Raw genomic sequence first — 27,081 nt, 5'->3', positions numbered from 1 at the left:
CAAGTATCACTATCATTCCCCTCAACCTTTCTCAAGACAAATTCCTGTCAGATCTGAAGCTCGTCTCAGTTCTCAGCAGTGTAAGGAGCTTAGCCCTCTAAGAATGTCTGTTGCAGATTTACTCTGCCTGTCCTTCACTTCTGAACAGGTACTCAGGTACTGTGCAGCCCAGTATCAGGTCAGGCAGGGTTCATGGATAAAGCTTACAGGAAGTTTGACGGGGGGAAAAAAGAAGCACCTTGATGCTTCCTGTCATCAACAAAAAAAAAGGAAATCCTAATCTGACTTTGTACTCTGAAAGCTAAAGCCACTGATGAGTGGTTCTTTAAATGGCTAAATTAAAAACATTCACTCAGTGACATCAGTTTATTTTCTCCTTATAATTCTGGAAGCACTGTAGGCCTGCATCTTTCTGGAGCCTGCATCCTTATCACACCACTGGTATCCGTCAGCAAAAAGTTTGCTCAACTGTCCTGCAAGCAAAGCAGTTTCTATGATTTCATTCATAGAGCTGTAAGAACCTTTCCCAACCAAATCCCAACTCAAGATCCAGTTCCCAATGTTCATCCAGAGTTCGAGTGTATCACAGAGAGCGAGTGATACAGGTCAGGATCATCTGAAATGATGGATCATTAGATAACAAGCATTATCATATAATTTAATGCAAAACGTTTGGTAAGATGCTGCATTTGTGTAAGTAAAATAAGCTTGCGCATACTCAAAGTGAACTTTAAAACATAGTTTCAGACTTGAAGTTTGAATAATTCTGATTTTCAGTCATGAACTTGAGTTAAAAAGCAAATAATTTGAGGTTCGAAAGTGAACTTTTTCAAAATACATTCGACGTTGAAATCATAAATATGAGAATACCCTCAAAAACACAACCCAGAATGCTTTAGCTCTGCATGTAGCTACAATAAAACAGCACACTTACGAAATCAACTTTATTACTCCAAATGGGCAAGTTCATACAATATCAAGGTAGGAATTAAATATGGAATCAAACTGAGGAAACAAAGCAGGCAGTGTACTGGACCATCGCAGCTTGTATAAGAGCACTTCTACAGTGCTTCTATATCCATTAACCCAGTTAAGCTCAGGTGTGCTCAGCTGGGCCCAGTTGAGGTTCGGTCAAATCTCCACTGCACACCTGGAACATCAGCACCAACTCGGTGTACAGTGAAGACTGAACCAGCTCCATCAGGCAGCTCCAAAAATAGATCGTCCTTATTACAATAAAGAAACGCTTCTCCAAAATACAATCAAACAGATGCTGATACATGTAAACACTATATACACCTTCTGTTTAAAAAAACAAAAAACAAGCTTTCTTTGCCAAAATAACATTAAATATATCACTGTTAAGTATTTTACAACCAAAAAGGTACTTGTTTTTACACCCCCAAATAAAAGAAGCGATGGGCAGAGTGCGTCAAAAAAGTGGAACGTGGACACAAGTGACCTGAGTTTTTAATCTGATGATTATAAAATAATTAGTGTGAGTGAAAGGTTTGTCTAACTCTGCCACTTTTGATTAGCTGCTGTCAATCAAAATGCTAAGATCAACTTTGTAAACATGGAGGAAACAAGAAAGTGCTCAGTGATATATTGCCGTAATTTTACAATTCAGATCAGATGAAACAAAAGTTACTGAAAGATTTGGCACGAATTTGAATCATAAACTTCTAATAAAGTTACAAAAAATATATTATGTTTAAACTAAATTACACAAATGGGTGTCAAATTAAAACTTGATGACATTCCTGGTCTCTTTAAGGAGTTTTTACTTTTAGATGATTCACACAATTTACAAAAAAAAAAAGAAATCATAGCGAACAACTCTGCAAGGTCAGTCAAAAAAAACAAAAAACCGTCTTAAAACACACACGCAAAAAAGGCATTTTATTGTGTAAATATTGCTTCTATTATCCTAAGATGTAAACATTAGAGCATCACTAGAGTCGAATGAGAAACATGACCGTATTTAAAGGCAATACGGCCCATCAGTGCATTCAAAAGTAATTACAGATTAAATAGCATTCATCAAAAAATTATGCTCCAATTTGAGTCGCCCCACCAAATGATAACTCTTCCCATTGATTATGTCCATTTAACAGATAGCTGCGTGTAAACTGCCTTAAACTAAGTGACTGGAAAATCAAGATTATAATGGGCTATGACATACAAATGCACTTTTTCCATCATTTTAAATGGACTTCTGCTCTATGACTGGCTATGTAAGTGGGTGGTAGATGAAGCACATTTAGAGTCAGCAGTCATTAACTGCTTTGGCTAATACTGTACGCTGACTGGGTCGTTTAATGAAAGGCTGTTGAGTTGGCGAAGGCGCAGGATGGCTGCAAATGTCTTTACCTAATGGCTGTGTAAATGAATTTTTTAAGGCTCCAATCTAAAAAATAATCACTGTTTTTAGCTGTGTTTGCAACACCTGTAACTCATACTGGATTGAAAAATTTGAACCAGCTTCACTGAGGTACGGACTTTAATCAACAGATCTCCAATATCGACAGTGTGCGACCGTTCAGAGCCATGTTTCCTAACCTTTCAGTCATGTGATCTCTTAAATCAAAACAAGGTCTGATTAAAAACCCTTCATTATTCCGTTTTGACTCCAGTTTTTTCTGCTCTGCTTTTTAAGTTCATCTGAATATTTTCTAGACAACCACAATGTAAAAAAGAGATGAGAATTTTGTGATCCTTGGGTTGCAAACTGCCATATAATAACAGAGCTACATTTCTTAGCTCAGATGTTTTAAATAACCTCTGTTTTTGTTTTCTTGCAAAATTTCATATGTTGACTGTTTAGTACTTAGTACTTAAAATAAACCCCAACACTTGTTTTCTGGTGGAAAAAAGCAAATTCTCATCAGTCAAGTGTCACTTTTGATGTCAGAGTTTGGAAGTTTTTTCTGGCTGCTGAGCGAACTGAGAAACTTCTCTCCTTCTGGTTCCACTGCTGCTCATACAGGAAGTGCTAGAGTGCCATCACACTTACACATATGCTCACTCGCACACACTCTCGCACCCCAACCCTGATCCTAAATCGTGCACACACGCGCACACACACACACACACACGCTCTGACATATGCCAGTTCATCCTGACAACTCGGCTGCAACACTCTCACTTTCTGTCCTCTTCTGTTTTATCAGCCAGGTGAAGTTTTCCCTGTGAAACTTCTCGACTTTAGCTTTCAACAGCAGCAGGATTGTCTGACTTTTTCTTTCTTCTTTTTTTTTTACAATAATTTACTGTAATGTCACTGACTTTTATAAGTACTCAGCGTTCTGCTGCTGTTGGCCAGGAGAGCCAGGCTGGGAGGCCATTGGTCTCCGTCTTTCCTGAGTGGTTAGTCGCTACATCAGTGGCTGCTTGGAGGCTGATCAGTCAATGCGGTTTCCACAGATTGTGAATCGGTCAATCTCAAGGAGGTCTTTTTTGGAGGTCTTGTGCTTTGTTTCAGAGGGCAGCTGTGCCTCCTCCTCCTCCTCATCCTCATCCTCGTCATCTTCCTTTAAGAGCATGGATGGAAGTTGTTCAGCATCAGCATCAGGTGGTGGACTAGGTGGACGGCTAGCTGGTTTAGCAGGTGAGGCATAGGTAAATGGTGGAGGAAACAAATCAGTCCTAGGGACAGGCTGAGTGGTCACAGACGAGATGGAAGAGGACGTTGGGCTGCAGGGAGTGGCAGGGATCTGCACCACCTTCGATTCACCTGTGAGGAACAAATTTAAAAACACATTTAATGACAAAACAAATACCATGTAGATGGGTTCATTTTATGCATAGGTAATTTGCCACAAAGTCTGGCTTTAACAAAGAGCCGACCCAGCAGCTTCAATCCCGCAGCCATGTCTACGTGTGAGCTTAGGAACAGTGCTCTGTGCAGTACAATCACTGTAGGAAGTTGAGTAAAACACAAGTAAACAAATCTTCACACCCACAGTGCAGGCAAAATGTAAGCTGTACAGAGTAGACTGCTAGATTTATTCAAGCATGTCCCTTTCATCAAACAAGTGTGAGGCAAGTGAAAACTGATCAATGTCTGTGTAGACAAGCTTAACATTTAAAAGACATAATTCCACTGGTTTTGCCAGTTATTAAGATTAATCCCACCGTCATATCCGTGGAGATGCAGTCAACCTCCACCCGCCTACTAGTTCAGTTTCAGAATCACAATACTTTATTAATTCTGATTCTAAAATCGAACAGGTAGGCGGGTGGAGGTCGACTGCATCTGCACGGACATGAGAGTGGGATTAATCTTAATAACTGGACAAACCAGTTTCAACACAGCAGGAGAGAAAACAGCCAGAAAAAGATGCTGATGTAAAACATACACCAGCACAGCTGGACCTCATCACAATTCACTTTATTATGTTTAGAGAAACACTGCAAAGGCTTTTCACTTTGAGAGCAGAGCACAGTTACTTTAGGAAAATCAATTAAACAGAATAATTCATCATATCAGAGAGAATTGAGCAAGAAGACTGTCCACAGAGACGACTGGCTCGCCCCGGGCTATCTGACTACAGCAAACTTTTGGTTCTTTCTGTAGACAGAGATGAATAGACATTTAACTAGAGAGAAAACTACAACACACTGAGCAAATGGACTGTGTAGGTTAGACACGCACTACATCAACCATGATAAAAGCCATGAAAAAAAAAAAAAAAACAAAAACAAAAAAAAAACCCCAAAACAAATTAAAAGAATGCAAATGTTTTAGGCAAACAGAATATAGGAAAATTCCACGTTCGGTTCTACCTAAATAATTTAGCATTAAATCAGTGAAGAATATAAATGAGGCATACCTGTCAGTGGTGTGCACACCCTTTCTAACCTTCACCATTTCATTTATTCTGATGGGGTCAGGCTTCACAGTACTGCTGTTTTATTAGGTGGTGAATATCACATATTTGAGAGTCTTAACTTCTTCCCATGACAGAAAAGGTGGACTCTGACCAATCAAAGCTCCTCATTTTCACAACTTCTCTATTGTGTGGCAGTTCAAATTTTTTTAACTAAACCTGACAGCATCAATGATATTTTTTGATTTGAACTGAGGAAAAAAATTATATATTTAAACTATATGAATGAAACAGTCATCATTTGCATAATCACAGCTGTTATAAGAGAAACATGACACTCAAAGAATCCTGAACTGAAACCTAGGAAAAGCAAAGCAAACTATTGTATCAGACAGGCAATAAAAACTATAAATGTATTTAAAAAAGTGCTTGTTCAAATACTTTTAGAAGCATTTTCTTATTAGCAAAATATTGATAAACTGATCAGGCAGAGTCGTCTACCTCAAAACATGATGTAATGAATGCTCTGCTGCTGTAGTTGTACACTCAGTTATTCTTGTGTCCCTCATTAACACAAAACTTGCCAATGATGCTGAGGAAATATGTAAAAGAAGTTCAGATTCTACACCGAAGAGGGAAAAATCGAAACTATCAGTTACCCTGATGACAAAAATCACTCTGCAACAAACAAAGAAAAAAAAAATACAGTATCAGTTGATAGCCATCCTCTCATCTCCTTAACCACTTCACTTATCCAAATTATGGTCACAGGTTCAATTCAATCGACTGATTCTTATATAGCGCTTTTCTACTCTCCCGGAGTACTCAAAGCACTGTATATAACATGCCTCATTCACCCACTCACACCCACTCATACAAGCACTTCTAAACTCAAGTGCAAACTAATAAACATTCACACACATTCACACTCCGATGAGTGCATCAGAGAGCAACTTGGGGTTAGTATCTTGCCCAAGGATATTTGGCATGCAGACTGGGGAAGCCAGTAAACCCAGCCACCCCAGGTGGGCTGTGGTTTATCCTAGAAACTGGTTGATAGGAGGCTACAGTCTGGACAGGTCAACAGTCACACTAATAGCCTCAACTCCTTATAATCAATGGCAGAGAGCAGGAACGAAATCATAGCATGCTAGCCTTAAGCTGTCTTCCACTATAAAGCAACCAGGCCAGATGCTCATGTCAATTTTGTCAATGTCATTTAGCTGCTAAGGAACCAGATATGGGTTTCACTAGCTTTTACATTACAAGGATATGTAACAAAAAAAAATCAAGCGCTAAATTAGCGCTTCTTGTGTATTGTGTACAGACAGACAGATGATGTCTGTTGTTATTAAATATCCCATTATATAATTTTTATATTAACTTCCTAACTAATTTTTCCAGGTATAGTCGAAGGGGCTACAAAATATCTATAGATCTGTTATTTGAGTCACACATTGCAGCTTTCTCCATTTCTCTGGAGATATGTGAGCTTTAATAAAAGTTAACCACCATCTGGCTTGAAATGGCTACTGTGAAACCGCTCATTACACATTTCTCCCCTTTGGACAAAAACATGCAGTATAGACAGATGGCAGATCTTCGTATTATTTGAAGGCAGAGCATTGCAAAGACAAAGACATAGTGCAGTGAGTCCAGTTGAGCAGCAGGTAAAGCTTGAGGCGCCCACCAAAGTAGTTTAATGTCAGAAAAGTGAGCATGGTATTTAAGGTCGACGGTTCAAATCCCAAAAGCTAAATATGAAGGAAGCATAAAGAGACTTGCATTAGCCTCCCACAACCTCAAAGCATTTATTATTATACTCTGCATGCTGGAGCGTGAAGCTGTAAGCCATGTTGCTGGAGCTCTGTGAGAAACCAGATTCATTTGAAACATGAACGCTTTTGATGTTCCATGACATGATGCACCATCAGGATCTTTGTCATTTTAAAGCTCCTGCCTCAGCACAGCAGGCAGGTCTGAGGCACACACGGGAGAAAAGATCTGCAGGGATTTGGCTGAGGATGACAGGGAGATAGTGTCACCTCCAAATCTGTTTCATCAAACGTAGGTGCGGGACCAGTGAAAGTCTATGTCAGACTATGAACTAAACTGTTTTGAGGAAATTCATGTGTAAATATCAGAATACAGAGAAGGGTTTGTGTACTTTTTTGTTGAATAGTCTTTTTCTTAGAATATGACATAAGATGAAGATCCAGTACAAAGTGCTATGACAGAACACTGCAACGTTGTACGTTTTACTACATTAAGTGTAGTGTCTGTATAATTTACCAGAGAATACTGTGCCCACCTATGTCCATTCTATCAAATATAGAAGTCAAATGAAGAATTTGTTCAATAAGTTCAATAACAAAACACATTTGATAAATGTATGTTTTTGAGCCCAGACAAATTAAATTCAGCAACTAATCAAAAGGTCGAAGTTCTATACTGTAACAAATCAAATGTTGCATTAGTAGTTATTAACTGCATGACAAAAACATCTCCAGGCATAACAGATTCATTTTGTAATTAACAGCATAATGTACCTGGTTACACAATAACCAATATCAATTCATTGCAGCTCTGGAAATAAGCATCAAGGAAACAAAAGGAAGTAGATAAAACATTATGTATACTGTTTGATTTTTTTTTTTTTTGCTCCGCAAAATAGTTTTGGGATCACAGAGTTGTTTTTTTTAAATGCTGAGGGAATTAATCAAGTGCTAACCTGTAATCTTGAAAAGACTTACCTGACCCAAAAAAATCAAATCAAATCAAGGTTTCAAGGATCCCCACTTTCTGCATGTTTCCACTAAATGTCTGAAGCTGAGCCGGGGCTTTACCTGTTGCCACATTTGTCTGGACCTAAATGTCAGCTAAATGTCCAACATTTACATTTAAGTGCCAACTAGATACCTAAAAAGATCAACGTAACTCTGTTAGGTGGAGGGCCCATTTGGTAAGACTTTAGAAATTGCATGAGACTGAAAGCAATATCTAGCATCACTTCAACAAATATGTAAATTGCTATTCTGAATGGTAGTCTGAGACATAAAGAGTAATAAAACATTGTTTTCTTTTGAAAACCATTACAGGTTTCTATTGCTGAACAAAACAAAAGAAAGGAAGGAAGAAAGAGAACAACTGTGTAGGAGAAAGAGCAATACGAAACATTCATCAACAAAATTAAATCCCAGGACGTCTCATTTACAAGATATCTATTCCTGCCAGCCAAACAACACCCTCTCAGGTCGCAGCATTTTTCATATCTCTAAAATAAGATTCAGACTTCAAAATACCACAAAAGTTTCAACCAAAAGTTTTTTGTTCAAAGGTGGTGTGTATGTAATTCCAAATAAATACTTATGATATATTTGTACCGTAGCTATTTAAATATTAATAATTTATGTCAGTGCTTCATTTTCTGCATGTACTTGACTGGTGGAGACCTGATAGATACAGTGTAATTAGTAAAAGTGAGTATAATCAAGCTGAGGTGAATGTATAATTACGTAAAATGACTGGTAGCACTGACCATTAGACAAGGTCAAACTCTGGGTTTCTTTGCTCTGAATGTTTGATTATAATTTATTACGGACTGGTTAAGCTACTGGTGACATGCTCTACGCTTGAGGTCACAGCTGATATCATCTTGTTTAGAAAGCATCACATTTATAGATATAAAATGTAATTGCTTTTATGTGTAATTTACAATTATCTATTAAATTCATCTTTAAAAACAACCACTCACACAAAAACAGTTTTCTGTTTGACTTTTCACATTTCTCTGGCATGCAAATGTTTCATGAGTCATGCTGAATCCGTTCGAGATAATTAGTGTTGTAGTCATAAATGCCATGGGGACTGAAACCTATGGATCCTTGTGGGTGTAAATAATAGCTTTTACAAAATATTAATCCATAACATAACTGGGATTTTTATTATAACCAAGGTTTTTTCTCATCTTAATCTTTTGAGGGGGTTTTTCTTTACCTGAAGGTGTGCGGCACCTGGCTGGGTCAGCTTTGCTAGGGCTCTTGGCAGAGGAGGATGGTGCAGTCGAGGGCCTCTCAAACAGTTTGTCCTCCATTTTGGCTCTCTTGACATAGACACATGATTTCCCCAGGAGTACAATACTGTTCAACACTTTCAGTGTTACCAGTCTACAAAGGGAAAGGGGATATTTGATTAGAAAAAGACATTTTTTCCTGTTTTTCAGGTAGTATTACAGAGCTTTAAATGTACCATAAAGCTAGTCTGGACAGATGAAAGTCTATTAAAAAAAACTTACTCTAACTTAAAGTGATGCCATAATTTTAAATCAGCTTTAATTTTAAACATATTAAAGCTTTGTAGTTTTTTCCAGTCTGCGGGCTAAATTAAATAATAAATACATTAGGCGTCTACATTTTGATCAAAACACAGCCTTCTAATGCAAATTACCATTCATATAATAGCTTTTTGAATCTTTCTTTGTTTTATTTAGTGCTGAAATTTTATCACAATGCTATCCTGAACTAGGGCACAGCTATAATGAATCTCTTACCATCTGGCTTCAATCGCCAGGGTTCACATCCCACCACTACGCCAGGATGTTAGTGTGCACTGTCTTTCTGTGTTTGTGGGCTTTGCTATAAGGCCGAGAGTCTGGTACTGTGATGAGTGAGAGACAGACACATTTGGGTCTGTGGACCACTCCTTGCTGTGACAGAGCGTGTCAGCGCAGCTGAATCTTTGCCAAGGCACAGCGGTCTGTTCAAGCTAGGGCTATTTTTAAATCGGAGGATAGGGGAGGCCAGAGATGGCACTAGAGATGACAACATTGTATTCTTCACCCTAAGGGAAACTCTTCAATGGTACGTGCCCCAATGGGATCCGGCAAATGAGAATGAGCAAGGCTATCAGCAACTCAGCACAGCGTGGATGTGAGAGCACAATGTTAATGCTTATGTAACTGTGTGTGTCTCTGAATATGAATGTGTGTTTATGACAGTGCCTGCATGGGTGAGTGTGCATCCACGAGACCACGCAACCATGTTTTTACCTTTACCATGTGACGATGTTTGTGTGAGGTTCTCTGCATATCTAGCACACTATAAGTAAATTAAAGTATCCCAATATTTTAGTGTTTACTGACTTAAAAAAAAATGTCATGTTAAGTGGATTAAGCATTTAGTTTACTAAACAGAAGGGGGTATCACAAAGACCAGTTTCAGTCATCAATCTTTCCTAAAGATACTTTTCATGGTCAGATTAAATTACAGTCGAGCCCTGGTATTCGTGGGGGTTCGGGACCACAACAGCCCGCGAATATCTCAAATCTGCAAAAACTTGAGACCCCATCTAAAAACGCTTATAATTGCCTATATTTTAATTTTCTGGAGGCTTTGTATTTGAAATTTGCATACTGTTTGGAGAATGTTCTTTTTTAAGAAAACAAATACATTTGATTGATATTTTGCTGTGTTTACACCTACAGAAAAAGGTGAATAGGTGAATCCATGATTACTGAACTGCAAATAGCTGGGGTTCAACTGTACTTGCATGTATTTAAAAAAACAACAACAACAAAAAAAGATCTTCAGTAAGGTAAAATGGCATAATAAGGATTAAAAGCTCACTCATTTTGCAGGATGTATAAAAGAAATCAATACAGCACAACTCTAAAAACTCACCCAAGATAAAAGAGGAGTACACAGGTGTATGATAGTGCTCCCTGCAACCTCACTGAACTCATCACCACTCTGATGAGCTGTTAAAAAAAACAGAAACACCAGTATTAATGGAATTATTTATTCATTTTGAAAACAAAATGGAAACATTTCATTTTAGCAATAATAAGAACCATTAAACACTTTTAGAACATTGTGGAGTTTTGAAACTTGCTTGCGTGCCAACGACCAACTCTATTCTGGTATTTAGTTCCTGAATAGCAACAACAGACTGCATTCTCTCTTACCAGAACAGCCAATGGCAGGGGGATGAAGCCCATCCTCCGGGCCACTGAGTCACTGTAGTCAGTACAAGCCTACACAGTGACAGACGAGCATAAATTACAGCACTTGACAAAACTGAATTGATTAGCTGCGTGGGCTCCACGCTGTTTATGTAAGTATAATGATGGCAATGTTTGAAACGAGGCAGTTGCTTACATTCTTCTGCCGACTGCTGACGAGATCAAAAGCCAAACTGGCTCTATATTCACTGTACACCTGGAAAATGGACAAGAAAATAATACAGTACAGGAAAAGGAAAAAGGCAAGGTATCCCATATAGTATCATACATGTTCTCATGCAAAGTCACGGTGATGACTGAAAGAAAGAACAGCAGGTTCAGTTCTTACATCTGCAGTGATGTCATTGAATTTTGTGATAAAGGCGTGTTTGATGACATCAACTGCAACTTCAGAGGTGACAACCATAAAAACGTCAGGGAACAACACCCACAGGTGATCTGAGAGGGGGAAAAAAAAGTTAATTATTTTAGCCAAAATTTTTGGAAGGATCAAATAATCCTTCAATATTTGTATATGTATGTTTCTCCTTGTTTTGGTCGTGTTTTATTATTTTCTATGTTAATACGCTACACCATTAGCCAAATGATTTAAGTCATCTTCTAATTGTATCTGTTTCTCTAGTGGCTGCCCAAAGAAAATTTACATTACTGCAAACCTTCACTGAATATATATGCAGCACTGCAAGTTTTCTTTGGGCAGCCACTGGAGCAATTACAAAAATAAGTTAATTAATTCAGTTAATGGTATAGGGTATTAAACAGAAAATACTAAAACATAACCAAAATAAAAGGATCATTTTCCAGTGCGTTTGATTCATATTGATACGAAAATACCAAAACAGCAAATCCTCATATTAATTGAGATGATGGCCACCTTAATATTTTTACTGTTTCACTAAACCACATTAGTTTTGCGTGATCAGCAGGTCAAAATAATCTTTGTCTTATACTCATAGTCAGTCTGTCCTAAACAAGACATTCTAACAACTCCCTTTTTAAGACCAAACTCTCCCTTTAAGGCAACTTGCTTCTGTTTGACACTCCCATATGAACACAACGAAGCAGGAAAAACAAGAGAAGCAAGTGTGAAACTGAGTATTTAAAGCAATATTAAGCCTGAGCTTGTCACTCAAAGAGAAACAATGATTTTTTTAAAGGTGTTCACTTAATGGCATTTCCATTTAATGTACAAAACAGCTAAGCTTTATCCGTTAGGGCCCAGTAAATATTGTGCTGTTGTACTGAGAAAAGCTCAGCCCATTCTGAGCCACACCTGACAAATTATATGTTGTTTGAAGGTTTCTGTGATTTATATACCTCTTTAGCAACAGTAGCTCTGCTGGTATTAGTAAATCAGTGTTATGATTTCAGCTGACAAGCCACATCTGTCATCTACTGTGTGTCTGACTTTGAGACTGACAGGAGGAGCTGACTTTTCAGAGAGCTGTCATAGAGAAATATCCCAGCCCTCACTCCTCACTTTGCTCCGTCTCATTGACTGAGGTTTACTGGAGAAAACTCCCCAAGGTGTTGCAATGTATCAGCTGAAACAGCAAGAAAGGAGCTGCTCAGGATTTTTGTAAACATTTTTACCATGGCAAGCACTGACCCCAGTCTGTTTTTTTTCCTGTTGTTGTTTGTTGTTGTTTTTTAACTTTTAAAGACATTTATGATAAAAAAAAAACAAACTTACTTTTGCGCATAAAAGTATAGTTTAAAGGAGGGAAACATGATTACCGGGGTTCCAGGAGAACTGCTCCATATTCCTGAGACAAACGATGAGTAGAAGGACATAGCTGGTGAACCGTTCTTTGATATCTGTGGGATAAAATTGTTATTATAGTCTCCCATCTATGGAGAAACCTGTGTACGAATATTAGATAGATAAGCATCTCCATTTTAGCTGAACACATGGTCTTCAGTCTGCTGTAGTTCAATATCTAAACAGCTTGAGTCAACAAGACAGATCTGTGAATTTTCAAAAAGCCTTTCATGTTACAGTGGATTTTGCTACAGCAGTACATCCTATAAGCATCGCTGTATTATAATTTTAATAATGTGGCTACAAAGGTTTGGCTATTATCCACACAAATTATCTTATGGTAACAAGAGCCCAGCTCCATGACCAGCCATTGTACTGGGATGGAGTAACCAGAGAGACAAATGGCAGATGATTCTGGGTTGTTGTGTTCCCCTGTCATCTGAATACAATAAGAATGATCAAGATAAAATAAAAAACAGTGCCTTTGGGAATACAAAAAGAGAACTAAAGTTTTTAATCAAATACACTGGCTGTACTGTTCTTTCAAAATGCAAAATGAATTAACTTTCCCAATGAAGCAAGATTAATTCAATTCTGTAACTTAAATCCATCCATCAGTTTTTTAAAGATATCCAATAGAAATGTCATGAATTTAGCTAACTACAGTATTTTTCTATCTATCTATCTATCTATCTATCTATCTATCTATCGCCACCATTCTGACTTTGGTACAAGTATTTCCAAGGGATAATTCAGTTTTAAAGAAGCTTCAGAGAACTTCGAAGTATATAATTTAGTCTGGATTCTAAACTTTTCCTGTTACTATGAACAAATCATTCTTACTGGTGATTATTTTTGTAGTGTAATTGTTGACAGTGACAAAGCGGATGAGAAATTCAATAAAATACATGTTTTATGTATTTTTAGACCAGTACTTTTCTAAAATAGTACTAATAATGTACTGCATTTTTGATAAAGCGCTGGATAGCTTACCACTGTTGGACATTTGGAATAAATTGTTCTTCTCAAATTTCTTGAACACACTTCCTTTGATTTCCACAAACTATGTTTGAGAGAAAAGAAAAAAAAAGACAGAAATGTAGTCAGCACTTTTATGACAAAAAATAAAAACAGAAGACAAATTATCACGGTCATGTTGCAGGTACAACATTTCATCACTAATATACCAGCTTTAATGTTTCTGGATACACCATCATGCAAATTCTTTTTTTTTCTGTTTGTATAAGTGTTTCATTGCAATTCAAAAAAACACTTCAGGTGTACACTATTGTGTTTTATACAACACTCTATGTGTGTGTGAGTGTGTGTACTAACATTGTTGGACATCATGATGGTGAGCAGGGACTTGTTGTGAGAATTAAAAGCGACATTCAGGGTAGAGGCTTGGACCATGATGAGGATAGCATGAAGGACTGAGGAAATGATAATCAGGAAAACAACATCCGAATCAACCTAAACCAAACAATATGATCACTGAACTCAGTCACATTAAAAAGGAATTAAAAGCAATGTAAGCTAGTGCTTCAACAGATCAACCCTGACCTGAAACAACACATTCAACACTTAACTTGGCATCTGGCAACTATAACTGGCAGTCATTCCCTTTGAGATATTCTTGAACAGCATTACGTCTAGTCATTTCACTGAAGGCTATTTAGTAAATAATAAATACAAATCTCAGCATATGAAAACTTACATCAAGCAACAGATGTATTAAATGTAACAGTTAGAAACTTAGGGAAACTATAGCTAAAATTATATTATGTTAAGGCTGTGTCTACACCCTTGCTTCAGTCTTCCTCAAGACTACAGCTAAAATTAATCTTTGTTGCCTTTCAGTACCAGTCTGTCACTCAAAACTCAAAACAAAATTTCACTCTAGTGGCACTTGGAAATGAAGAGTTCACAATGAAAAATAAAAACTACAAGTATTATGTGAGACTATAACTGCATATCATCTGTCAAAAATAAAACTGAAGCTAAAAATCCCTTAAAATCCAATTTGGTGTACTTTACTGATGACTTTAAAACCTCAAAACTCTCACAACGCTGCTATGACGCTTTAGCAGGAAGGATACAGACATAAAAGACGGCCATGAAAAAGTGAGGGATGACTCCAATATTATCTCTTTTCCGTTCTTTGGGTTCTGTGGCTGTCCAGTACAGAGCATCCAGGATGTCTTGCCCAAAAGAAGAGAATAGACGGTCTGCAACCTAACAGTGGAGGGAAGGATGAAATCATAAGTTAACTTAATATAACAATAGTTACATTAGTAATGTCTAATATAATATATCAATATCTTATCTGTATGAACAGGTATTGTTTATGTATAGGCCTAATGATTTTAGCAACAAATTCACTGACGTAACACTATACCTCTTATTAAAACAAGCTTTTCAATCAGAATAATTACACTTCCCCCCAAAAGTAGAGCATTGTAATATGACAGATACACAAATTCATCAGATGTTCACTATGACACAAATTAGATCAACATTTTTGCAGCTGTGTCCTTATGCTTCATATGGTTGTCTGTCATTACCATCATTAGATATTTTTTGGTCTAGTAGGGTCTTATAAAACCACATAAAGCTCATGATCCACAGAGAAGTGCTAAGCTTTATTATGTATGCTGGTGTTTCCCTGAGGTTGACTAGCAGTCAACCTCAGGGAAACACTGTGCTAAAATGAAATGAGGGCACACAAATTAAGTGAAAAATAAAAATTTTGTTTTAATGTTTTTATGTATTTATATCCCCTTTGGCTTCTTTTTGGGGTGGAGGGTTATTTTGTAGGGGGATGGGCTGCCCTTAAATGAAAATAACACTGGATATCAGAAGAAGTAGACCACCACTTGCTGTACACACTGTTTAAGTTCTAACAATTAGTAATAAAATGCATCATGTAACACGACCATCACTCTTTAGTGTAGTAATCCTTGGGTACTTCCCTAAACTGGCAGTGTATTAACACACGGGCTGCATAAACAAACTGACTATTCGTATAAAACAGATGGAAAATAAAATTACAAGTAAAATTTGTTGTAAGGAGGCAAAACAAGGAAAGTAGAAGTAAGATGTAAACAAAGACAAAATCTGTCTATACAGTTTGTATTTAATGACTATATGTTTTAATAATTGAAACATGTATTCACACTAAACTGTAAAAAGTAATGTTAAAATTCTAGTTTGTCTCAGATGTAATGTCTTTGCAGGAGCAACAGCTGCATCCTTGCATAAGAGCATGTGATCAAAGTATAAACTGACATCAGTTTTTAGACATCAATGTGTGAAGTGTGGGTTACCTCGAGCATGTTGTAGATGATGTAGAGTTTGATGACGGACTGTCCTCTGATCAGGTGGTACATCATGGAGTAATCCACATAATGCATCATGGAGAAGCAGAGCACCAGGATCAGGCCTCTCAGCATGTCACACACCTGCGCTGGCTGCAGAAGCCGCGACCCACTGACCACACCCACACACACACACAGACAAAGTGTTGGCATTAATACTGAGAGACAAGAGTGCACTGCTTTGACCATTCCTGTGTATGTAAATGCACTGTGGCATGCTAAGACATATCAACATACACACATGAAAAAGGTTAAATGCCAAAAGGTACAAATGCTTACAAATACAAACACTTTTTACCAGGGGAAAAGTGTGAACATGAAGACATACAAGCATTTAAAGCATCAACACATAAAAACACCCTTTTCTAATCTTGCCATCAGTAAGAGCTTTTCTAGCAAACAGTGTGGTCAAAGAAGCTGAGTGAAGACCAAGTACACAGACAGCTGATTTAATTCACTACCAGGACGAGCTCTGTTTTCTTTCTTTTTTTTAATCTCACACGAGGAAACATTAGAACAACACAGGCAGGGAACAAGAATTCATTTCTGTTCAAAATGAGATAAACCTTACAAAGGAAAAGGGAACCGGGAGTGATAACACACAGAGTACATGATGAAATATTAAAGATAGTATCTCCTTTATACTAAAGTTATCTTATTCATAAGATTTATCTCTTTTTAATATGGTTCTGTCTTTGTTCAGTCTTGTCTTTGAACATCTGTCTTTATGGACAAATTAGTGCAGCATTTTGAACAGAAATGTTTAAAATAGTGAACAAGTAAATGAAAGGTGAAAAAAAAAAAACAAGCTTCAACATCACATACTGCAGTGATAGTAGTGTGTCAGAGTTGCATTTTTTTAATACTAAACATCTACGGCTGGCAGTGGCAGTGTGTTAAGAGGAGGGAAGCTGGGAAGAGCGGCCGAGAGCTTCATTCTAACACATCCTGCATATTTTCCATGTAAACTGTGACTGGTCTGTATGCGCAAAACTCCCCCTGACTACTGCAGTAAAAATACATTGCATTCATTAGATTTTTTTCACAAAGGGAAGCAGTTTCCATAGATGGACACTGATGTGCTGACTTTTAAAATACGATGAAGCCCAATAGTTTAACCGATCTTAATTACGAGACTTTCTTGTAATGAAGTTATTTTGTTGTTATTGGAATACACCTTACAGTACAAATACTATTTAATAGTCTTCAACTAAACTACTATAACCTACACTAAGAAATTCACAAGACATGGCAGTACAACAGTTAACTCTAACACCCATCATTACCTTCAGTTAGTTTAGCTGAAGCTGATTAATTAAAAAAAAAAAAAAAAAAAAAAAAATCACACATGAACAGAACATGTTTTGAAATAGCAGTGCTGGAGACATTGAAAGTAGGGCTGGGCGATATGGCCTAAAATATCGCGATGTAATTTGAAGCACGTGCGGTAACGATATATATCACGATATATTCTTCTCTTCTGTATAACGTATTTTCCACACTATAAGGCATACTTAAAATCCTTTAATTTTCTCAAAAACCGAGAGTGTGCCTTATGTATGAATTCTGGTTGTGCTTACTGACCTCGAACCGATTTGGGCGTGCAGAAATCTGTTAAAAAATTTTTTAGGGACAAATGCAATCGCATAGCAGGAGGCTATACAGGGGCCAAACTTCAGTCAGAAGAACAACTGAGATTATTCATCCGCAACACAAGGTTAGTTATTAATATACTGCAACAACATGGGAATAGAGCAGCTGCGAGAGAATTCAACATTAATTAATCCAGACGTTCCCAAAGTGTGGGGCCCGCCCCCTAGGGGGGGCGCAGAGCCATTGCGGGGGGGCGCGGCATGAAAAGGGAAAAAAAAACAAAAACAACGCTTGGACACTGCTAGCACGGGCGCCCACACAAAGGCAAAGCAGGAGATGAAGCATAGCTGAATATGTTTCCAAACCAACTTCATTCTAAGCCAAAGACTAGAAAATATGGTGAAGCATATCTTCCCTTTGGTTTCACCTGCACAAGTGCTGAGGTAGGTCTCCTTGCAGGATTGGTTTTCCCTTTGTTGGGAGCAGCGCTGGGCTGTTTAAATCATGGACAAACAGTATCCCACATTCTTGATTTGTAGTTCACAAACACTTGTTGTAATGACTAACTACTCTTGACATTTTGGAGATGTTAGCTCTTTATACAGTAAAGTTACAGTGGGATACAAATAACATCAGGCTGATCCTGCCACAATTTGTTCCCCGGTTCAAATCACGGACAAACAGCGTCCAACAGTTGTTTATGTTTTTGAACCCATTTTGCAGAGGGATTTTTTGAAAAATGTATTGATAGCAATGTTGAATATTATTACACAGAAAAAAACAACTACATGTAAAATAATTACACCGTGACGCCTCTGCCTTTGTAAATGGAGGGACAGTAACTGCATGTATATGTAAGTGTGTAAAACCTGCAGATAGTCAGATTAACAGTATTTCGTCTCTACCTGCCATTCTGCAATTCATCTCATGTAAACAATAACGTGCACACAGCGTGACGTGAAAAAAGGCACATACCTTTGACATTGCATGACGAACTCTGTATTCCTCGTCCAGTAAACGCAAAAAAGGAGTTTTAAAAAATCTCCATTCTCGGTGATTCGAAACGCCGTTTACGTGTGGACGAAACAGCTGCGTTTTCAAAAATACCCGTGTAGGTGTGGACATAGCGTAAAAGAGTTAGTAGTTTATTTTCTTACTACCTGTAATTTATTGCAGATTACTTGTAATTATTTGCTTAATTGTTTACTAAATGTTTGAGGTGTGAAATAAACCGCAATGGAGCAAAATATGGGTGTGTGTGGTTGGAGGATGTGTTCGTGCGTGCGTGCGTGCGCGCGCGTGAGGGGGGGCGCGAACATTTTTCTTGTAAAACAAGGGGGGCCCAGCAAAAAAAGTTTGGGAACCACTGAATTAATCAATGATACGGAAGTGGAGGAAATGCAGTTTTTGGCTTTCCCCATATTTCAAAAGTGCTTCATCTCTTTGCTATGACTGTCGCCCGCCATAATTTGCAGATGATAATGGTTTTAGCTGCTGCGATGCTTTCGACCAAAACAGGCGGAGCTTAATGACATCATCAACATGCGCTATCGTGATAGAGCAATATAGTCAAAATCTCTATCGTTGGCCAAATTTATATCGTTTATATCGTATATGGTTTATATCGCCCACCTCTAATTTACAGTTGTAAAAATATGAATTATTCTGGGAGCTGACTACAAAATGAGTGTTACAAAAAAGAGCTGAGCTTGTGAAGATGTGATGTGAACCAGTTTTATCATGACTCCATCTCTTTTTTAAAATCACTGCACAGCTGAGCACAAAGCTAAGAAAATAAGATAAAGAGCTGTGGTTTTTTCTGTTAAGCAAAAACTACAATGGTTGTCCCAACAGTGAAGAACTTGGGTGTTTACACAAAAAAATAGATATTCAAACATATTATTTGTTGCGGAAACAACTGTGCAAAACCAGAGATTAACTTATGGCACTGATGAGTTCTTTTTTTCCCCCCTTCTCTGATGCAATAGAGCCATCCAGTGGTCACACTAAAGTCATTCATTAAAAGATGTTTGAGTAGAAACAAAAGCGTCAGAGATCCTGAATTCTTCATTATGAATAGTTTTACTGTTGTGCACCAGGTTAAAAATGTGCTGCCAAAAAGATAAAGCTCAGTGATGATGCAGTTGCTTAGAGATATAGTAAGTGTGTAAGATGAGTGTAAGAAGAGTAAACACACATAAAGTTTATGATAATTTAATCATTTTTCCACTTAACTGGATAATTGGCTTTGTCTGCAAAAGACAAAGTGAGTTACTAAAGGAAATGACTCCAAATGTTGTTTTGTCTACAAAATACCTCAGGCATTAATTTATAACTATATAAAATAAAAGCAACACAATCTCACACTTAAAAAGTCAATTTAAAAGACAATTTATCTTGTCTTGTTTGGCACATTACTTTTGCATTTAATAAATTGTTGAAGACTTTATTCCAATCCAAAACAGTTGTACCCTGCTCTCTAAAATATGATTAAAGTGCTAGCAGAAAAGAAACCCCCTTACCACACATACTCCTCTTATTCTAAACATACTTTCTGGATACAAAGCTGCTTCAGACAGCTGGTAAAGCACACTGCGCCAAGTAGTTGTCATAGTCTTTATTCTACAAGCATTATCTCCACAACACACATGATTATTATGTTTTATAGTTAGCTATGCGCTGCATTTAAAATAGCCATCACTTTGTGCCAATACAAGATATCAGCCTAAAACAGTCATTCAAAAGCACAGACCAGAAATGAAGAGCACTATGACAGAACCTTGCTAGAAAAGCTGACTTTTTTTCCTACCAAAAATAACAACTGAAAGCAAAGAAAATAAGCCCCAAACTGCTCCAAACAGGCAGCCTTCCAGTTTGAGCTAGTGTAGTCACGGTCACGCAATACTGTGACAAGAACACAGTCTCACAACAATTTGTGAAAAAGTCACAACCTGTAATTTACTCATTCATGTTTGTGGACATGAATTTTAATATTCTTTCATTTTGTGTCCCTAAACATGACTTTTTCAATGGTCTCAAATGTACACAAACTTTATATTGACCATTTTTAAAAGGTTAAAAAGTTCAAATGCAAAGTCTACCTTTGAATGGTGGTGGAGTGAATAATTTTAACACCCACACACAGGACATATTTTTGGTTATGCTTTTTACTTCATGTATCTTTGGTAAAATGCCTTGGTTATGTTTCAGCATTACAAAACAAACAAAAAAAACCCAAAATTGCTCATATTTAGAAAAGAACACTTCTTTTAAAGCCCTGTGGTGTCATATCTATGATGGAAGAGTTTGGACAACAGTGCAACAGACACAAAATATCATTCTTACTAAAACACATTAGTTTTGCCCAAGTTGTGCCAACTGTCACGAAAAAAAAGAAGAAAAATGTGACAAGTCATATCCATGAACACAAACAGATAGCTTTTTTGTGACTATTTCACATTTTGTTATGAGACGGGGCTGGATAAGACTTCCATGCACACTTATTCTTTGGATCAGTGTTTGGGGGGAAAACCCCCCAAAAAAACACGAAAAGAAAGAAAAACATATAAGAGACCAACATGGAAGCTTTGCCTTGGAGACTGGGACATGATTTGTGGTGGCAAGCTGTACATTAACAAACATGATGGACATGAAAAATCCATGAATGGATGTCGGGGACAGTGATAATGTTTATGAATCCTTAATGCCCTTGTGGGAGCGTACCTGCTTCTTCTGCAGTAGGGGCATGTGCGTGCCCTGCATGGGGAGGAAGGCAAGGGGAGACAATATACTATCAAGTACTACATCACAACAATGTGACAGCTGGCTTAAAGCTACACAGAGCACTGGCACAAACCAATAATTTCTATTTTGTTGTGGTGAAACCATTATCAAATAAACTAATTGCTAACTACTAAATCTGTAAATAAAAAAGAAAAAATGTTTTAAATAAGGCAGGTCTACCACCAATAAAACAAATCTTGGGAATTAAATTGCAGAACAGACACCACAAGATTTCTGGAAGACCTATTTTTAGACACAAATTTCTGAAAGTTTCTGAAAATACTGAAAATTGGTGGGTAGGACGGTAAAATCAGGTGTTAGGTGTTTCTGTTAATAAAGTAACTCAGTACATATGACCTACAGACTGTATATGGAAGACTGATACAGATTAGTGACATTCTGGGCATTTTGGCATTTTAATCTGACAGAGAAATCATATGGCATTTCCCACTTATAGGGTATAAACTCATCACAAGGTAGCCCATCTTAAAGCACACTGTGCTTTATCCTTCTTCTTCTTTTTTTTTTAAAAAACACATTTAACATCATGTTGTACTTAGAGGTATTTGAAAACAGCAATGACCTTTCCTTGTCTGAGATCACAAAAAAAATTAGCTCAAGGGATGTTTTCTCATACACTTTTCTAAAACTCAACTTCTTTCATTTAGAAAGGTCGGGAAAGAAAGCAGGTTTAAGGCCCTTCTGCTTCACTTTTCACACTCGGGCACCAACTCTTTAATATACAGTCTGTAATATGTTCATGCTAAAAGAAAGGAAACACAAACACACTGTCAAAACCTGTACTTGAAGTTCAGGTCAGTATTATAAAAGACTACGTGATTAGATCCATAATAATATCAAGGTAAAGCTCAAAGACAACTCATCAAAAAAGGATCTGTTCAAGATCGAGAATCATTAGAAGCAAACACCAGGACAAAGTATGAACTTACATTTAACAGAACAAAACCATCTGACCAAAACTTCCATTATCAGATCAATATATGTTTGTATATGTATCTAACCCTAAAAAACACAAGTGCTTATTTTCTTTCCTACATTGTACACACAGAAAATATTTACAATGTTATTTCCAGAATGCCACTTATCTTATTAACAGTGAGTCAGCAATATTACCAAATGACAAAAGAAAGAGACTAAAACTGTGGCTCACTCTCTAAACAACCTAGGGAAGGGGGTAAATTAATCATCTGAATTAGTTTGCCAAACTTTGTAGTTAATAAAAGTAATCACGGCTTTATTTTTTTAAGCAAAAGCAAAATTTGGACAGATTACTATATCCGAGTCATATCATATATACTTATTTCACCACGCTCTGAAAAGCTACAAAATACAACAAAGACAGCCAGATACACCTAGAAGTGTTAACGCTAAGAAGCCAGAACAAAACTTATAGTTTGAAGTTTACAAATATACCCAGAAATGGAAATAATTAATGTGTTCACATCTCATCTTATTCATTCAGTGTGCAGATATAAACAATGTATTTTACCTGAAGCCACAGCAAGGCAGAGTGAAGAGCCGGAGAAGGGCCAGCAGCACCCTGAGGGGCAGTAGGGTGAAGACGTACAGAAAGGCATCCACACACAGGAAGAAGCCGAAGATCATCAGCTGGAAAAGTCACACACAACACCACCACAAATCAAAGTATGAGTCTGTAGGGTACATAGAGATCGATCATCATAAGGAAAAAAAGATGAATGAGAGTATGTACACAAAGGACATCAATCAATTACAATAACATGATGAACATAAAAAAGGTACGATTTTATCTATTTTTTTCTTTTAACAAGTGGAAGAAATTGTACATAGGAGAAACACCATATGTGACAAAAAAAAGTACACTTAACCTTTTTATTATGCAACAGGCACATACCTTTACAGCTTCCAATATATGAACAGCCATTACCTCATCATATTCAAAGGAATGTTTTACAAGAAATGCATTTAAATGCATCTGACATCTTATTCCTACTTCTAACAGGGAAAACAGCAAGGCAACAACTACTGGTAGAATCTGGTGGGAGGGTCTGTTTGTCATTGGTGGATCCTGTCTGACCTGGGGCCTCCTGAGGTACCCTGAAGGTAGTAAGCCTGTTTCACATAGTGCAGTCACTGAGGCAGTTTGTGGCTACACACGTTCCTCTCCCTTCAACAGGAAAACCAAGCCAGTAACAGATATGTTAGTCTGGGATTATAAGGACACACAGCAGATAACAATAACAAACAAATAATAAAGACCTTTACAGATGAGGAGGAACTCAATAGACTGTGTGTAACTGTATAGGCATCACATTAATTTAAACTTTAGTTGTGACCAGGTTAGATGACATATATATTGAAGAAATACACATTTATTAGAGATGCCGTTAAAAATGTATGATTCCTAGAAAGTCAATATAATGTCCAGCCTGTGTGTCAGAAGAAATCAGTCTTTAAGTTCAACACTGCCATCTGGTGACTACTGAGTCAGTAAGGCATATTGTAAACAAACAACATAATTTTCTGATATTTCTGTGTCTACCTAATATCTATATTAATTATTAATATATTTCCCAACATTGAATATATGTTATAATGATTTCTCTTGATATCTGTGTAGGTTTCAGTGAGGGTAGTCTAAGGACTGTGTCTCAGAATGGAACAGGGAAGAAGACCTTGGGAAAAAAAGTGAGTGGATTTCCTTTAAGTTTCATGAAGGCGTTTTACCTCTCATGCAAGAGGATTTTTCAGCTCTAAACCCAAATGGTGGAGAGTTCTAGGTAGGACCCACTATTGATCATGTGCGTTATCACCTTGGCTTTTCCACAATAACTTTTATATGATTAATTTATTCATTTTATTCCTTGTAACTTCATAAAAGGGTTAACACGGCTTCAATGTCTTTTTTAGCCTTGTAAGGGTTATGTGGCTAGCTCTTGTACATACAAAGTTATAAGGTCTCAAAAAGAAATAAAATAAAACAATGTAAAAACCATCAAAGCTAAATGAGCTCACTGTGAAGGACTCAGGTGAGATGTACATATCGATAATGTGGCAACCTAAGAGCAAGTTCAGGAGCAATGCAAAACTGACTGAGGATTCAGAATTGTAGCAAAGTCAGGAGCCAGAAGAAGAAGTGTCTCCAAATAAAGCAGGCTTACGGGCTGACCGTAAAATAATCGTATGCTTTCTGTGTACTGATGGAAATGACAGCAGACAGATGGAGATAGCTGCAGAGAAATGAGGGCAGATAAGTTCAGGGCTGTTAATATACACTACCTTCTCGAGTTCCTTGGGAATACGCATGCATGTGTAAACTCTCTCCCTTCGTTCAGTGTACTTTGCCTCATTGTGCTCCAGGAAGTAACCTCTGGTGAGCTCGGTGGAAATGAAGCGCGTCAACGATGGATCTGGAACAACGTGAGAGCAACAGTGTTATGACTAAACCATTGTCCACAACAAATACAGCTGTCAACACAATGAGAACTCCAACGGTGACTCTGTAAAGTGGAGGAAAGAGGAGGAAGCATCTCTGTATGATGAAAACTAAAAAGTGAAGGTTTAATGGCCTTTTTAAGTGTTGTTTCAGTGTTTGACTTAATGCAACCTAAGCACAGGCTTGGACAGCTGATATACAGTGTCTGTGGCCTCTCTCTCTTTAAAGAATAACAACCATCTGCCTATGGCATAATGAGTCTTGTGCTCCAACTACAGTAATACTTCCATCATTACCAAAGAAAATATTCAATAGTTTACTTACAATCTTTTGTAACTGAGCAATTAGATGAAATAGCAGTTCAATTACAATTTAGGTTTCCAATTGTTCTAAGAACGATTGAAAAATGGTGAAAAATGTCCACCATGATTTCTGTCAAGCTATCACAATAAAAATCTGGAGGGTTTTTTGTATAGAACAAAATATTGGACAAAAGAATTTTTAAAAAAGTTTTAGTCAGATTTATACTCTAAATGCCACTATCTGTGAGAACATGTCTGGCATGTCACGCTTCATAAATTGCAAACAGTAATGATTTATACATTTGGGTTTCTTTTCAGCTACAGTTTTTGTTATAAATAATGTTAACAGTCACAATGAAAATGTATCAGTGTCCACTTTATCTAAGCCACGGTGTATGTGTTCAACTGTGTTTGCCTAATTAGACACACACTTGTAGTTAAAAGAGATAATTTCAATATTGTCCTATTATGTATGGGGTCAGGTGTTTCCTATTACAGCTCTTAGAATCCCCTCTACGTACTAAAGTTTAAAGCTTCCCAATTGGGGCAAAGATATCTATATAAAACATCTGTTTTCATCAACTCTGCTTAACTTTAATTTCAACATTAATTAAACAGCAAAGGAGACATGTGATCTGAACTAAACCGGCCACAGCCTTACAGGGAGCCATTGTCAGACATAATCTTGTTTCAATAATTGTTGTAAGCCAAAGGTAGTAGGTTACAGGTTACAGAACCTGATCTGTGACAGGTCATGCAATAGGTGGTGTGAAATAACGTATAGAGAAACTTAGAGCAGATACAGAAGAAGGTTATGGAGCCATGCAAACTCACTAAATAGATAGTTGCACTGCCAAGATAATACGAGAGATGTTATTTTCTCCTTTTTCAGTTGATGTGAAACAAACGCTAGCACTGACTGTAAACAAGCTTCGACATAGCTTTAACAAACTACAGTCGTTACAGACGAAGGTTCACTCACATTAAACACTACTCTTTTGTTTAAAACGTCGTATTCACGAAGCCGCAACATTATCAGAGTTAATGCCCACAGCCCCCCCCAAATAAGTTGGAAACATTTAAGACGTCTAACGGTTATTAGCAGTGCGACCCGACAGTTACCTGCTGACAGCTCCCGTTGCTCCCTCCTGACAGCGCTTATGTCGTAAAATCCCAGGGTTTCTGGCAGATCCGGGGTTATGCCGATTTTACCCGACTTGTGCAAGCCCTCCCATGTTATTTTTTGCCTTTTCTTCAGCTCAATTTCGGCTTCTTTCTCCTCTGACAGCTCGGTCCCCGACTGGTCCGCCATCTTTACTTTGCCCGCCGTGTCGCCCTGCGCAACGTCATCGCGGTGTGGCTGACAATGTGTGACGTCACGGTGATAAAGGTAGTTTCAACATTTTTTTAAAAACATATTATTAAAATGTTTTTTATTGGCATTAATATTTATACATTTTACTTTTCCAGTGATTCTCCGTTTAATTTAATCTAAAATGTACAAAAATCTGCCATTTGTTTCCTTATTTGTTCTCTAAAATAATAATACAAGATTTTAAAAATAAAGTTTTTGGAAACGCCTTAAATAAATGATTACCTGGCTGGAAAATGGTTTCCCAGTATGTTTCTGTGGACCAACTAGTCACACTAATGGGGCTTTTTATTTGATTTCAACAACAAGATAAGAAGAAAAAACGAGCCTAATAATAATAATAATAATAATAATAATAATAATAATAATAATAATAATAAATTAACTCTTTATATAAAGAACATAAATGTATTCACTTGTTGTATACATACACATAGTGGTATTTTTAAAAATATATTTTTCCCGGCATCACAACTTTTTCTTAAATAAACGCATATGCTGTTAGGAAATAAACCAAATGAAATACTGTTAAAGACTTTCCTGTGAATATAATTATTGGTTACGAAAGAGGAAATATATTGTGTTATATTATATTATGCTATGTA

General features: G+C 37.2%; 1 protein-coding gene across 2 annotated transcripts; it reads right to left on the bottom strand.

Annotated features, from left to right (window-relative positions):
* Positions 1-930: 930 nt before the first annotated feature.
* tapt1a (transmembrane anterior posterior transformation 1a) lies at positions 931-26,447 on the bottom strand. 2 transcript variants are annotated; one of them, XM_087846615.1, is made up of 15 exons: positions 26,227-26,447; positions 24,646-24,776; positions 22,877-22,995; positions 21,307-21,339; positions 15,940-16,102; positions 14,713-14,848; positions 13,949-14,046; positions 13,607-13,676; positions 12,589-12,669; positions 11,180-11,289; positions 10,988-11,047; positions 10,795-10,863; positions 10,511-10,587; positions 8,829-8,998; positions 931-3,736 (listed from the first exon to the last, which is right to left on the bottom strand). In XM_087846615.1, exons 1-15 carry the CDS (start codon positions 26,414-26,416, stop codon positions 3,405-3,407), a joined length of 1,839 nt encoding a protein of 612 aa, XP_087702741.1. In that variant the 5' UTR covers positions 26,417-26,447; the 3' UTR covers positions 931-3,404. The 2 variants fall into 2 exon arrangements, with proteins under 2 accessions (XP_087702741.1, XP_006798936.2); XM_006798873.3 differs by lacking the exon at positions 21,307-21,339.
* Positions 26,448-27,081: the final 634 nt, after the last annotated feature.

The sequence above is a fragment of the Neolamprologus brichardi genome, chromosome 2, assembly GCF_056152115.1.
Source record: "Neolamprologus brichardi isolate AB-2024 chromosome 2, ASM5615211v1, whole genome shotgun sequence".
Classification (NCBI taxonomy): domain Eukaryota; kingdom Metazoa; phylum Chordata; class Actinopteri; order Cichliformes; family Cichlidae; genus Neolamprologus; species Neolamprologus brichardi.
This window is presented reverse-complemented; position numbering and strand designations above follow the sequence as displayed.